This window comes from Anser anser (assembly GCF_964211835.1).
Source record: "Anser anser genome assembly, chromosome: 8".
Taxonomy (NCBI): Eukaryota; Metazoa; Chordata; class Aves; order Anseriformes; family Anatidae; genus Anser; species Anser anser.
The window spans coordinates 25,399,427-25,413,633 of NC_139728.1; the positions used below are offsets into that span (position 1 = coordinate 25,399,427).

At 39.7% G+C, this 14,207-nt stretch overlaps 1 protein-coding gene across 2 annotated transcripts in view; it reads right to left on the reverse strand.

The window, feature by feature from the left end:
• Positions 1 to 14,207, reverse strand: part of LOC310903026 (uncharacterized protein) — a 132,997-nt gene that overhangs the window by 99,498 nt on the left and 19,292 nt on the right. For both annotated transcript variants that reach the window (XR_014587235.1, XM_083845546.1), the window contains exon 3: positions 9,267 to 9,402. Coding sequence is in view for 1 of the 2 variants with exons in the window: in XM_083845546.1 (XP_083701672.1) it covers positions 9,267 to 9,291 (25 nt within the window). In the remaining variant the exon portion in view is untranslated. The remainder of the gene's footprint in view (positions 1 to 9,266; positions 9,403 to 14,207) is intronic.

Consider the following 14,207-nt stretch of genomic DNA (forward strand, 5'->3'; position numbering starts at 1 on the left):
CACTACCATAATAGGCCTGCAGGTCAGGCAAGACAACAGGAGGAAAACTAATGTTGATTCGGTTAGATTCTTCAGAGACACGGGCATCCTTCATGCTGTTCTTTTTTTGCCCCTCATCACTAATCATTACCAAAGTGAGGAAACTGAAAGGAAAGTTCATATGTTGAACGTATAGCTCTCCAGTTGCAGCACAGATCCATACGGATCAATAGTGGGTTCATTCTTTCAGCAGCAAATTTAGCGCAGGCAAATGGTGCCCACTGACAGCGCTGACGGCCTCAGCTCTTACCAGGTACTGCACTGGGAGACCAGCACGATCGCTGCCTGTCTGGTCTCACTGCTGTATCCTCAAACCCACCCAAAATGTAGACATGAGGTGATAGTTTGGCTCGATAAATCAAAATTACAGGGAAAACTGTGAGAATGTAGACCAGCTATCGTAGTACAAATCTCTCAACCTTTGTTATCCTCTTTGTCAGCTTTTGTGCTAGCCAAATCCACAAACACCGCGTTCGGGACTCTGACTCCATTTTTGCTAGCTGACATTCAAGCACAGGTAGAAAAAGCAATTCCCAAAAGAACAGGTAAACTAAAAAGGACAAGAAGACAAGCAGAGGGAATGAGGCATGCCAGACTGTTGCACACAAAAGTGAATACAAAGATACTGGGCAAATATTGTTAATCAGAACCCAGAGTGCTCAGTTCTTCCTACTATGTTTAACTCCACCTAGTAGTGCTTTTTCATAAAAAACAACTGAGTAGTACTCAAGGCTTTCCAAAACCCCCATCTGCCAGTCACAGCACAACTCTGAAAGTCATTTATTATGTGGGTCTCAATTTGGCCCTGAGATAGAGGGACTTTTTACTCTTATTAGAGAGATATGCATGATTTCCTTAAGACTTGTAAAAACTGAAGCTCTCAGATATGGCCAAACACAGAGGAATCTTTTAAAATATTTGTCATATACTTTTAAATTTCTGGGAAGTTATGCAGTGCAAAAATATCAGGATTATTTACTAGGATCCACAGTGATAACTGAGGTCAGGAGTTACACTGAACAAGATCAGAGAACACTTTGCACTCCAAGTCTGTTTTGACTTGTACAATTTGTAGCAGCCCAAGCACAACTCTGTTTCTGAAGTGGGTGTTGATGGAGCATCAGACAACAAAAAAAAGACACTTTCACTGCGTATTCATTGATTTAAAGTGCTTCCTCATGGTAAAAAAAAAAAAAAAAAAATGTAGGAATTACAGCACCAGTATCTACAAAAGCGTTATTTTTACATCAATCAGTTAAATCAGCTTTACAGGAAAGGACCTGGGCCAGCCTCACTCGTACATATGACCAAGAGAAGTTCAGAATGAAAGCTAAGAACAATTGTATTTTAAAGGATGCGTGCATTTCTTTTCTCCTGTGCTATTACTATACCGTGCAGAACACTTTATCACCCAGTCCCTCGAAAAGCTGCAGTGCTTTCTGGAATTCATGCCAAAAAAAAAAAAAAAAACCACTGTAGCAGACAGGTCAACTTTTTCTCAGCTGGTTAAATTAGGAAAGCGATGAGTTCTCTCTAGGTTACTAAAATCCATAAATCAGGTAACTTGACAACACCCCCGCCAAATCATAGCAAGAAAAACAAATCCATTTACAAAAACACTGGATTGATACAAATGGTATTTTCTTTTCACTTCCCATGGCTATATGGATATTTTAGGCAACAAGAAAATAGAATTAATATCCTTTAATACTGCAAGGAACACATTTCAGAATAAGTAGTAGTATCCATCCATTCCTCTTATACAAAAGAGGATAAAAACTAACAAAGCTGAGTCTTATCGTCAGCAACTAGGAGAATCAGGAATGTGTGCTGACACTGCGGATAGAAAAGAAACAACCTACCTCTTTAGCTGGCCTACCAGCATTTCCTACCAGGATTTTGAGGTTAGATAGGTGCAGTGAGGGTTAGAAAAGCACAGTTTCCTTCCACAAACAAAATGTGCCAGCCTGTCAGAGCGTTGCAGACAATAGATGGTTATGCGACTATTTACTCTCTACCTGATCTTCTCCAGTTCATGATGACAGCGCTCTCTCTCAAGTTTACCATATCCACATTCCCATAATGGCTTATGACAATACAGTAATCCATGACTACCTGCACAGACGCACATTTATTCTTTCTGTTGACAGAAATTGAATTCATTTTTCAGAACCACCAATATAGCTCCCTACAACCTGAGCTAGTGGAGAACTGTCACACTGCAGTGAATTGAGTAGTTTTGAGGACATACCATTGGAAGGAGACATTATGTAACAAAAGCATCCAATTTCAAACACCCTCTTTCCAAGGAAAAAAAGTCTTGACACAGAGCATTGTCTGACACAAAGGCATCAAAAAATAAGCTGTGCTCCAGAGTTCCCATAGTTACTTTGTGTATTTGAGTGTAATTTTAATCATTTGTTTACATTTGTAAGACTCTAAGAAATGGAACTATAAGCAGAACTTGACTGCTAGAAATCTCATATTTCTGGATGAGATGAATTCATTGAAAGAAATGTGATAAAGGAAGTGTAGGCTTGGAAAAAAAAGGGGAAAATGGAACAAAACTATAGGGCTTTCATGTGAATTTTTAAAATGTCATAATAGAGAGAAGCAAAGCTAACAGGGGTAACAGGAGAAGTAAGGGGTCAGCTTTAGTATCGAGTACAAAGAGAAAAAAATCCATGAGGAACAAAGTATTCCAGATGACGGAGGAGATCATTTCTGCCTGAATTTTGGAATACATCAGAGAAATGAATGAGATACATGACTCCACAGCCAGAAAGAAGCTCACAGAAGTCTAACAAGTGACACCTGCACATGTCACCAGGAGGAACAGCTAGACAGCAAAAATCTTGTCTTTCTGGGTTTTATTTTTATCTTAGACAAACTTAGCTGTTCTTAAATAATACCCACTTGGCACCTGTAGCTTAATTTGCTTAATTGACCTCTCCTTGCATGTGTTAAGTTACTGTATTAAAAATTTACTGTTAATATTTCCTATTCTTCCTAGTGCCTAGCTTTCTTATGAATCACTGCAAGCATGCTACACATTACCTCTAGTTCACCTTCAGATTTATCTGGGAACAAAAAGATTATTTAAAAGAAGCCATTTTAACATTTTCCTACACTTCTACTATTGCTTTCAATGGAACTTGGTATAATATATAGTTTTGGCTATGCATTCTGTCACTGAGTACAGACACACCATTCAACCACAAATTACCTCCGCTTCTCATTACTAATATTCTTTCACTGCATGCATTCCACACAGGAACTACACCTTAAAGCAACATCAGTTCTCTGTGAAATTAGAAACTGAACACTGTTTCATTAGCTACTTTTTTATTTGATGCAGACTGCGCATGGGTTTTAGACTTAAGTTCATAACCAGTATTTTTTCAGTTCACTTGTTACTGTGGAAAAGAACCAAACCAATTAAGAATGCTAAAATTGCCATTTCATTTACACTGAGGAAAGAGAGAGATTCTGCTAAACTGACAATAAAGAAAAAATATCTCACTATGAGAATTATCCAATTTGACTAGATAGGTCATTTCATTAACTAAAAAGTAACATCTCTAATCGGACTTTCTCACCTATAAATTACCATTTTTATCTCTTCAAATCCTCTTTAATTCACTGCTGCTTTTCTTCCCATTTGCTACCAGCTACTGCCTTTGAAACATTACACAATCACCCACATCAAAAGCAATTTAAATGGGGGGAGAGGGGGTCATTTGGGGATGAAAATTTTGGGCCATTTTACCTGGTTTTCCCTAACTGCTATATTTTTATCACAGATTTGCTTAAGCCAGAGCAACAATATGTCATTCAGAGCACACACCAGGCATCATAGGAGACTGTCTCTAGGTCCAGTTAAGCTTGTCCACTGGACTTCCCTCCATGCACAAGGAACAGCACCATGAAAAGTTTTTCACCATGCAGAGAGCAAGGTGAACACAGCCCCAGAGGCACCTGCTGCAGGAAATGGTACAAAGAGGTGGGGAAAAAACAGACACATCAACAAGGAAAGCACAATGTCCAGAAAGAAATGTTAAGAATGAATAACCATATGTATGTATGCATATTTTAGTAAATATATATATATGAATATAGGCATGTGTGTATATATGTATATATATATATGAATATAGGTGTGCGTATATATGTATATGAATATAGGTATTTGTGTGTATATATATATGACACACAAGTTAAAGCTGCCTCCAGAAAGTTTGAACTTATGGGATGTATAACTAACTCACGCAGACATTGACCTTGCTAGTGCTGGGGCCCAGGCACCAAACACCAGACACAGGTCACTGCTGTCATCTCTTCAGATACATTTCTATCTTGTTAGCTGTCTCAAAGGAAATTAAGACTGGGTAAGTTAAAGCTGTGAGCAGGGTCTTATCAGTTCAAGTCCCTGTCTGAAAAACCATGTGTTCAGCAAAGCCTCTTCTTCGATTGTCTTCAAAGCTGAGACCGAGACCTTTCTACTGAAAGGTCTCCTATTTGACTATTTTGCCTGCTCTCCCTTTTCTACTTCTCTTTTTGACTATCTTTCCCTCATTTTCCTTGCTAAGAAATGCTATTCTCACTGAAGCACTGGGTCCTCCTCTTTTCTGAGACTTTACACTTATCTGCTGTATCCCAGATGAAGACAGTCAGCACTCTAGACAATGGCAAAGTAGTTAAGAAACTTCAGACTTTCACCAAGAAAGCATCTAACAGAAGCTTCCAGCAGAACACAGACACAGCAAGATGCCCCAGTTATCTTTTAACAACATTTAGAAAATAATCCAGAAACAAGTCAGAGTCACACAATTACAGCATTGGTACGTTCGTCGGAGACATTAACCATCACTCTCAAATTAATGTCAAGGGTTTGCTTCTGTTTATGCTCACTGAAGAAAGCAAATAAGTCCACTGGCAGTCTGCTCTCTGATTCTGAACAATTTGCTCTAGTGAAGCTTCCACCAGAGGCCTCAGCATCCTCTCCTTTGGTACAAGCAGCACAAGCAAGCAATGAAGAAAAAGGCAGATTTCTCTAGAAAGCTGGGAAAAATATATTTCCACCCCAGAAACTACTCAGGCCGAATATCACTACAATTTATCTCTTTGTTGGAACAAATTGGTTCCTGAGCATGAGTGAATATAAATTCAGCTTTTCAAAGTACTATAGAAAGAGTGTGTCATTTACTTGATTTATGCAGCACCTTTAGAAGACCAAGAGTAGATCTCTATGCCAATGATCTACATCCACATCAAAGGAGATTTTAGGATGCAAATTTTCCTGAGTTAACTAACCTGTGCACATGCTTTTTCCTTCAATGAAAGCTATGAAATCACTACCTGTCCCAGAAAAGTTAGGTACGTATAAATAGCACTCTGATTCTCACTGTGTAGCTCCTAGCACGCTACTGAGCTGACTTGAATATCCCAGTTTTATTCCCATGTCCAAACCTCCTACTTCTTCCAGATGTGTTAGTATGCTGATCAGTTTAATCACTACTACAACAGACCATAAACAAGGCACAGTCAATCATGTGGGAATGGGTTTTAAAAAATAATAATAAATTATTTCACCTATTAGGGGTCCTTTCCTAATGCTAGAAAGCTGCTCAAGCACTCTCCTGGCACATCAAAAGAGTATTTACCCTTCAGCAACGAATCATTTTTCTCTGCTCTCTAATCTCTTCAATATTATATGATATAACTGATACTATACAACAGGTTTTGTAGCTCTTGCCATTGGCTCAGTTTTCTCGTAGATATAATGAAACCCAGGAAATCTGTACTTTTTCCTGCCTTAGTCTCATTTTCATTTGAATGGAAGATCATATGTAGGGTATGTGAAATTGAAGGTTTCTGGAACGTTGTCATTTATATACTTAGACATCTCTGTGGTAGTAGTACGCTACCTTCAAGTAGGCTAACCACACAGTTTTAGTGATGCACCTTTTAATCTGTCAAATTGTAATGAACCTTTTCCCATTTGCTTTTTCTGTTAACAGAGGTGGTTTTTTTCACTTAGCTTGAAGTACTTCCTACTAATATCCGAGCAATAGTTAAAATAAAAGCCTAACAATTAGTAATACCACCTGGCATTTGTTTCTGATTTTTTCCATGTAATTTAAACATGTCATGACTCCGGGTAACCATTATTAACTGCAGTTTATAACAGAAAAAAATGACTTCTCCAGAACTGAAGTGCTCTGCCATGTGACACACAACCTGCCAAAGGTGCGGTGAGGAATAAAAAATTGAATCCTGTTCTCTAAGATCAATGCTTATACCAAGGCTAGATAGAAATGGTCATGTGCCTGTCCAAACCATTACAAAGAGCTACAGGTATCAGTGGGTCGGAGGAAACACTAGGAGATACGGATTCTTTTCTGGCCTTTGGGTCTATCTCATTGTGATCTTCAGCAAATAATCACGACATGCTTAGGTTTCCCAGCCTGTAAAATGTGGATATCTATACCATGCATATGCATTGGCATTTTCACCACAGGACTGAGAACTGATGTTTTCTCTTGGATTTTTGTATAGTACATCACGTTAGTTCTACATTTCTTTTGACTGCTGTGTGAAACCGTTTAATTCACGTGGGATCTAACAGGATGTGAGATGCTGAGCTGAGTTATCTTTCAAATATCATTCAGTATAACAAACAGCAGAACCAGGGTGGTGAAAATTATTACATTTAAACAATGTCAATGAAAAATAAGGAGCCAGAATTTGCTTTCTTGCTCGGATGCAGTGCATGACTCAGTGCAATGATACCTGACATTACAGGTCAAACAGAAAACAAATACGCTGATGGAGCCATAATTTGCAGAAGATTTAAAACAAATTTTAAAACTTCAATTGCATAAACACTTTAAATCATGCAGATTTTTAAGTCATTAATAAATATCAGCTGACATCCCTGATATCTGGTAGAAATGTATCTTCTCTACTCTTGTACTTTAACAGAGCTTTCAAAAAGGTATTTGCTCCGCTTAACAAATGAATCCTATGTAATGGCCATGGCAGCTACTGGACATATCATTCCCACCTTTACTTCCCTTCATAGAAGTGAAATGGATGAAATCAGAGAGTGCTACCTAAATAAAACCTCTTTGGTCATGGAAAAGGTAAAACACCAAATTTTTTGGTGTTATCAGGGTTGCACTAAGTGCCTGTAATACTTCTAGTAAGCCACTTCAGTAGCAGACTCCTCCCCTGCCTTTAAGTGGAACAGTTTGTTCCAAGCGCGAAGGGACTGAGCACGCAGCTCCACTTGTTCTGTTCCCAGTTCTGTCACTGCCTGCACAAGTTATGTGACTTTGTCCTTTATGTTCAGTCTTCTTTGCCCTCATTTACAGATCTGTGTTAGCTATGTACAGAAAACCTATAGAGATTATACCCAATTTCCAGACATACTATGAATTATCATGTCTTGATAAATTGTATACAATTTTATATGAGTACAAAAGAAATTCAGTGCATTATTTAAAAACAGAAAACAAGGGATTTTAGCATTCCATGCGAAGACAAAGTGGTTAAGAATATGGCAGTGGTAAAGGGTAAGTTTTAGACTTTCTTCATGCTCTGGAGGCAATTAAAGAAGAATTTTCAGACTACAGTGTGGTCCATCATAGACCCGTGTTAGGTTTTGTTTTTAAATGATGTCTTGTGTGATATCAGAAGGCTCGATGTCACTCTGTAATTAGGTTTTTGTTTTCTTCCTTTATTTTAGAGTATTTTGCACACAATTCAGAGATAACTTGTTTAATTTCCTGCTTGTTGTCAAATTTCAGTTGGAACATTCATGAACAACAGTATCACTTTTTTTTTGGGGGGGGGGGGGGGGGGTGGAGGCGGACGGAATAAAACTACAGACTTCTTACCCTGTGGTTACCAAGATCTTGGTATCTTTGTTCAGGACTCTGGACCCTCCCACCCACAGCTTTCTATAATGGGATTTGAAATACTATGTCTTTATTTTACAGATATCTACTTCTTTGATTTAATAGTTCTACAGTCAAGAAGGAGTTTTTATGTAAAACATTTTAATCTGTTTTACTATGTCTTTTTCACTCGTCATACTGCATATGAAAATTCAGTCTGTTCTGTGATTTAACATCCAGACCAACACCTTCTATGCTCCTAATTTGATGAAAAATACTATGATTTTGCATTTTACAGTAGAATCACTCTCTTTTGTTCTCTTCTACTTTCCAAAATTTCTTAAACATCACAGGAGGAATGAAAATGAAGCTCTGACATCCATCCTACTGAAAAAACTAGCCTAAGTTGCTTTTCAGTAGAACCACAGAGAGATTGCCTGCCAATCAAGCAGCAAAAGTATATTATTCAGAGTGTATTTGTGTCCATTTCCAAAAAGCAGCTTGCAAATATGTCCAAATGCAATAAATTTCTTGTGCTCCAATGTATTTATGGAAGTGAGTAATCAGCAGTCAATTTTAAACGAGCTCTTTTTAATTTCATGTCTCCCCAATACCATCCCAGCCTGTGCCAAAGAGAGCTACCCAGAACAGTATCATTTTCTCACACCACAGCTGCCAGCAGCTCAGTGGCTTAAGAACTTGCTGATGGGGACTGGGGTTGAGGGGGGTTGTAAATGGTACGTTACCCACCATCACAACCTACCACCCTTTTTTTTTTTTTTTGGTCTGTATTTTAAATGTTAAGGCAATGCTACACACATTGAAGAAAGATCAGAAGATATGCCCAGAATAGCCACAGTTGGTCCTTCACCTGACATATGCTTTCCTTCTGATTGCTTTACAATCATAAAATAAAGCTTCTCCATCCTCAGGGAGAGAACCAAGCTCACCAAAAGCAGCTGGAGATCAACAGGAACTAGAGCCAGTTACCAACTCATAACACTCTCCTACATCTCTATCTTGAACACCTTTGTAGCTGAAAAACCCTGCCCTCAGCAGGCCAAGAGCTCTAGAGGCACAGCAAATGTGCAATAGCTCTGCTACGCAGAGCAGAGCTATGTGTTTACACCAGTGGTTCTTCCTGTGGCTTCAGGAAAGGGGTGTATGGAAAACTACTGCAAAAGCCTCTGGTGAGAGAAAAAAATCATTGCAGCTTCTTCAGCAGATAATGAGCAGTGATACAGAAATGCACCAAGGTGACAGGACCAAGTGTTCTTTCCTTCTCCGTGAAGGAACCCAAGGTCTGCACGAAAGCTGTTCACTAACCTGCACAGCTGACAAGGGCTTTCATCCTTAGCTTCAGGTTCTAAATTCACAGCAAACAATGGGCACGTTGCCACGGAGTAAGTTGGCTCAGGCCAGCCATGCACAGGGAATGACTTTCTGAGGGAGATGACTGGGCCTGTAAGGAGAAATATATATCAAATGTAGATGGCTATGAAGTAATAGAACTAGGAGCAATTGACCAAAACAAGAAAACCATATTAAATGGAAAAATTATGCAGCATTCGGCCAAAGGAAAGGACTTAAGGACTATTCCTAAAACCTATAATCCTAGCTTAGAGACATAATTAAAGATAAAATATTGAAATAGTAACAAATTAAAATAGCTGGTGGGAGACAAAGGATACAGAAATGCCTTCAGCGTTGAGCAGAATATACAACGTGAAGATGTTGTTGCTTTACAAGGTACCAGCAGGACCCTCAAAGGGACAGTCACCATTTGTCACTGACTCGGAGAGGAACTTCTCACAGCAACTGCCCTCAAAGTGGAGCAGCAGCACCCAGCCAGGATAATGCAAAGGTAGGGCAGCTGAACGTGCGTGCAATATTCTCAGACAACACTAGCACGAGCACAGCCAACTACGTGGCTGCTTATGCCACAGATTAGGTTTACTTTTCTCTCCCAATTCTACCAGCATCTAAAGTAATCAGGATTCCATCCAGGATAGAGAAAATAGGGCTAGGACCTCTCCAGCTCTTTCTATGCCTGTGTGAGATAAAAATAAAAGGAACAAGTTTGTTGAGCTAAGTGGCTTTTCCATTCTAACAATCTTCATGCCCTTGAAATTTAGTTTGAAATGGAGCAGCCTGCTATTTCCACATCAAAAATCAATACAATCAACAGGTTAAAACATCCTCAGTTACAATGAAAAAGTATCTGGGGAAATAATACATGATACGTTAACAAACATCTGAAAACTTAAAGGCCATCAGGAAATAGAAAATCTCTTTGCTTGCCCAAGGCAAAGACATGGCAGTATAGATGAGCAGGACGCAGGAAGCGGAGGAGGTAGGGTGGCTGTTCCCAGCGCTGCCAGCTAGCTGCTCCATGACCTTGGGCACGTCACATAACTGCCCCCCGCCATCAGGAATTAAAATTTTTTCTTTAGCTTATGTGGTTTACAATCTGCATGTAGGAATTGCATTTCTCTTACTTACAGTAATTCTAACCTAGTTAAGAATCCTCTAAACATTAGGAATATATGCATAAGGTAATAAAACACCATTTAGCACAAGGCTGTAGTAGAAAAGATCTCCCAGAGACTCTCTCTGGCTTGCACCAACTCATCCAATTGATATTCTAGAAAATGCTGTGGACCTATAGTAAAAGTCTAATTTTTATTCACACAAAACAGAAAGGAAGCAGCTTAGCATAAATGCAGTCAGATGAATCAGAATAAATAAAAGAAATGTAAGGGGGGAAAAAAAGTTGATTTTATTATTCTCATGTTAAAATATTGTCAACAGCCTGGTTTTAACTTCCTTCTCAATGCCTGCTGCCAAAGCCTCCAGCTGCCTTAGAAATCCAGGCTCATGGCACTTCTTCAACTGAGCATCAACTCCTGACCACAGGATGGAGGAAAACCTTCTTGCCCTCCCTCTGCCTCGAGATAATAAGTAAGAGGGAATCATTTTACAGGACTGTTTTAAACATCCTTTCATTTGACCCCTCTTTTTGAGATGTACTGTCTGTGATGAAGCTCTGAGAACGAGACTTTTTAAACAGTCTGCTGAGGTACAGCGTACAAGCTCTGTGAATGCCATATATACACACATACGAGTGGGTGTGTGGGTGGGTGTGCGTGTGTAAATAAAATGGCCTAGTTTAAAATGTCTTTAATAACCAATATTTGACAAATTGAACCAAATGGGTGCGAGCTCCCCCTGCTGACTCAGAAGCTAAAATAAAGAATCCTTTTCAGAAGGCTTTCTTCGCAAAGCCTTTTGATACTGGCTCAAGGTCAAAGGAGTGGACCAGTGTATGTATGTTAATTTAAGCACAGTTAACAACACAGGCCACAAGCTTGCAACGAGGATGTTATTTGCTTTTTTTTTATTCCACTAGGGTGCTTTTACAGCGGCTACCAATTCTGATTTCAGTGAAACTACTCTTGATTTACAGAGTATCAGAATAAAATCATTTCATACAAACTTCATGCTCCCAAAAAATAGAAATACCAAACAATAAAAAATGTTATCACTACAAGAATATGGGATGTTGTCTTTCAATTTTTGTATGAACACAATATATACCCAACTGCAGGCAGACACCTACCATCTCTTTCATCAGCTGTAACACACATCTGGATTACTGTACCGCCCTACACTAAAAAATAAGTGTAAAATCACAGCTGTCACAATTTGAAGAATATGCCAGAGTTTTCACATTCACACAAGTATATCATGCAATGGCCCAATCAAAGATTGTCTTCAAAAAAAATCTTTGAAATAGACCCTGTTTAATATTTTATTGATATTAAGTCCAAATTTCTCCACATTTCTTCAAGCCACCTTCACAAATAAGTAGGACGACACTTCATCCTCATCCATTGGTTATATTTTATACAGTTCCTCATTTTGGGTGCAAATATTTTATACCACAGAGAAGTTTGATTACGAACAAGTCAGTTTTTTTACTGCTGCATTTCCAGAGGCATTTGAAAAGGAACTGCTGACATCTACTGGCTCGAATTTTAAAGGACTCAATTTACAGTTATTCTCAGATAAAATCTAGTGGCTGTGATTTCTTTCTCAGATGATGGCAGAAGAGGGAATTCTGTTGAAATTAACAGAAATAAACCCATTCTCTGCCATTTAGCAGTTCATTTATGTCTGCAAGAAAATGTAAAGTGGAGAAGTCAGGAAGTGCATCTCCTAGGCACCAACAAATTGTCGAATGTGGAAAACACATCAGCGCCTGACTGCCACATGAGGCTGCTCCACCCAGCACAGCACAGCACAACTGCATGTTTTATGCTGCAGATACTGAAAGGATTTTGCAGATCTGATGAGGAGCACAATCAGCATCCTCATCCTCACCATTTTCTCAGAAGAGACCCAGCTCCCACTCAGCATTGTACTTGTGAGCCTTGAGGCTGCTGCCCAGAAGCTTCAGTGCCAGCTTGGGCACGCAGGCTCCCCGCAAAATGCACATCATGCTGGGGAGTCAGGGAGGGTGGGGAGGAGAGGAGTGGGGCTGAAGTGCTTCAGTAGGTGATTTGATATTTCAGACCGAGGGGCCATAAATAGATCCGCTCCCCTTGTCCTTGGCCTGGAATCATTCACCAAGCATCCATTATTTCACAATTCAATGCTCAGGCCAAGTCAGCTGCTTCAGGTGACCACGTCCGGGAATACACAATACCCCTCTTCTCCTTGCTGTATTTATACTTGCCTTCTCAAAGCAGCCACACCACTGTCCTTTCACTCAGCCCTTCGCCTTTATATTTCTGAATGCAGAGAATGGAAATTGCACCTGTTCCCAAGACAGGCATTTTCCTGTTGCATTTCAGAAACCTGGGCTAGGGCGCTGGGGCTCAAACAGGAGCAGCAGGTAGCTTGTAGAATGGCATTACCACACAAGCAGCTATGGGAATGCCAGCCTGGGGAAAAGTAGGCACCCGTAAGGCTGGGGAAAAACTCTGCTTTAAAAATGTTCCTTAAACGGAGGACTGACTGTAACACTTACATAGGCAGACAGTTAAGTGAGGGTGTTTGGGGACACAGGTCAAGAGCAGTCTATTTAGCATGCAGTGAAGCCAAGTATGAGACATCTTCCTACACCAGGTCCTAAGGTTCTATCTCAAAACAAGCCTTTTTTTTCTTCCATGCTCCTAAGGGCAGGAAACCCAATTTTTACTTCTTCACACAAGCAGGATTGTTCTGTTGTCAGCTGCATCACTACTGGCAAATCAGTACCTTTGACTCTCGTTGCCAATACCTGGCCAAAGCATCAGACAAGCAGGAGGGCAATTAAAATATCACTCTGGTCCAAGAAACATTATCGAAAGCACACAGGCTTCAGTGATAACATTTAACTAGGCTTACATCAAAATACTGCAGCAGACCTAGTTAACAAAAAGCATCAGGCAGCTAAATTGGCCTTCTCTTTCTGTGGTCCCTTCCTCTTCGCAAATCAAAACACACATCTACTCTGCATAATGATTGTTTCAGCTTTACAGGATTCTTACTTCTGTGGAGTCTTTCAAAAATGAATGAAAGACAGAAAAATATTTTTCACTGCTGTAGTTTTCAACACTTTGAACAAACTCTTCAAATAGTACGTTACTGTAGGAAAGCCGGAAAGTGCCTGACAACTGTAGGAATGCAGCTGCGCCTGGGATGACTGAAGAACACAAACTGAATAACCAAAACCACACCCAGAGAAAGATGTGAAAATAAATGCCAGAGAGGAGGAAGAAAGCATCGGCAGACCAGATGCTGCTCACAGCCAGCAGAGGTGCAGGAAGGTGTCATCCCAAGCCTGCTTCTGCAGAACCTCTACCAACAACAGGGATGTAAAAGTGTATGTCCAGCAGTCCCAAGAAAACAGTTTTTCCAGAAAAAAATCCTTCAAGAGAGAATCTGCAGGATAGAAGCATTCACTACAGAAAATTGCTACAAATAAGAAAATCTAGCACAAAAATCCCTCTTTTTCTCCCCTACATCTGCAAGCAGATAGTGGTAGGGCCAGCACGAGGCCTTTAGAGAACTAGACTCGATTCAAGAGGGGAGGGTAAATGTTTCAGTCTTCCACTGAATATTTTGTTGCAGAATTAAATTAGGAAGTTGGCCAGGCGAAGAGAAGTGAAAATTGATGGAAAATGAGAGTGTAATTTTGGGTCAAGGAGAACTGAAGGAAAAAACAGTAAGAAAAGAGATAGGCAGATAGACAGACAATGCACTTTAATGACTACACAGAGA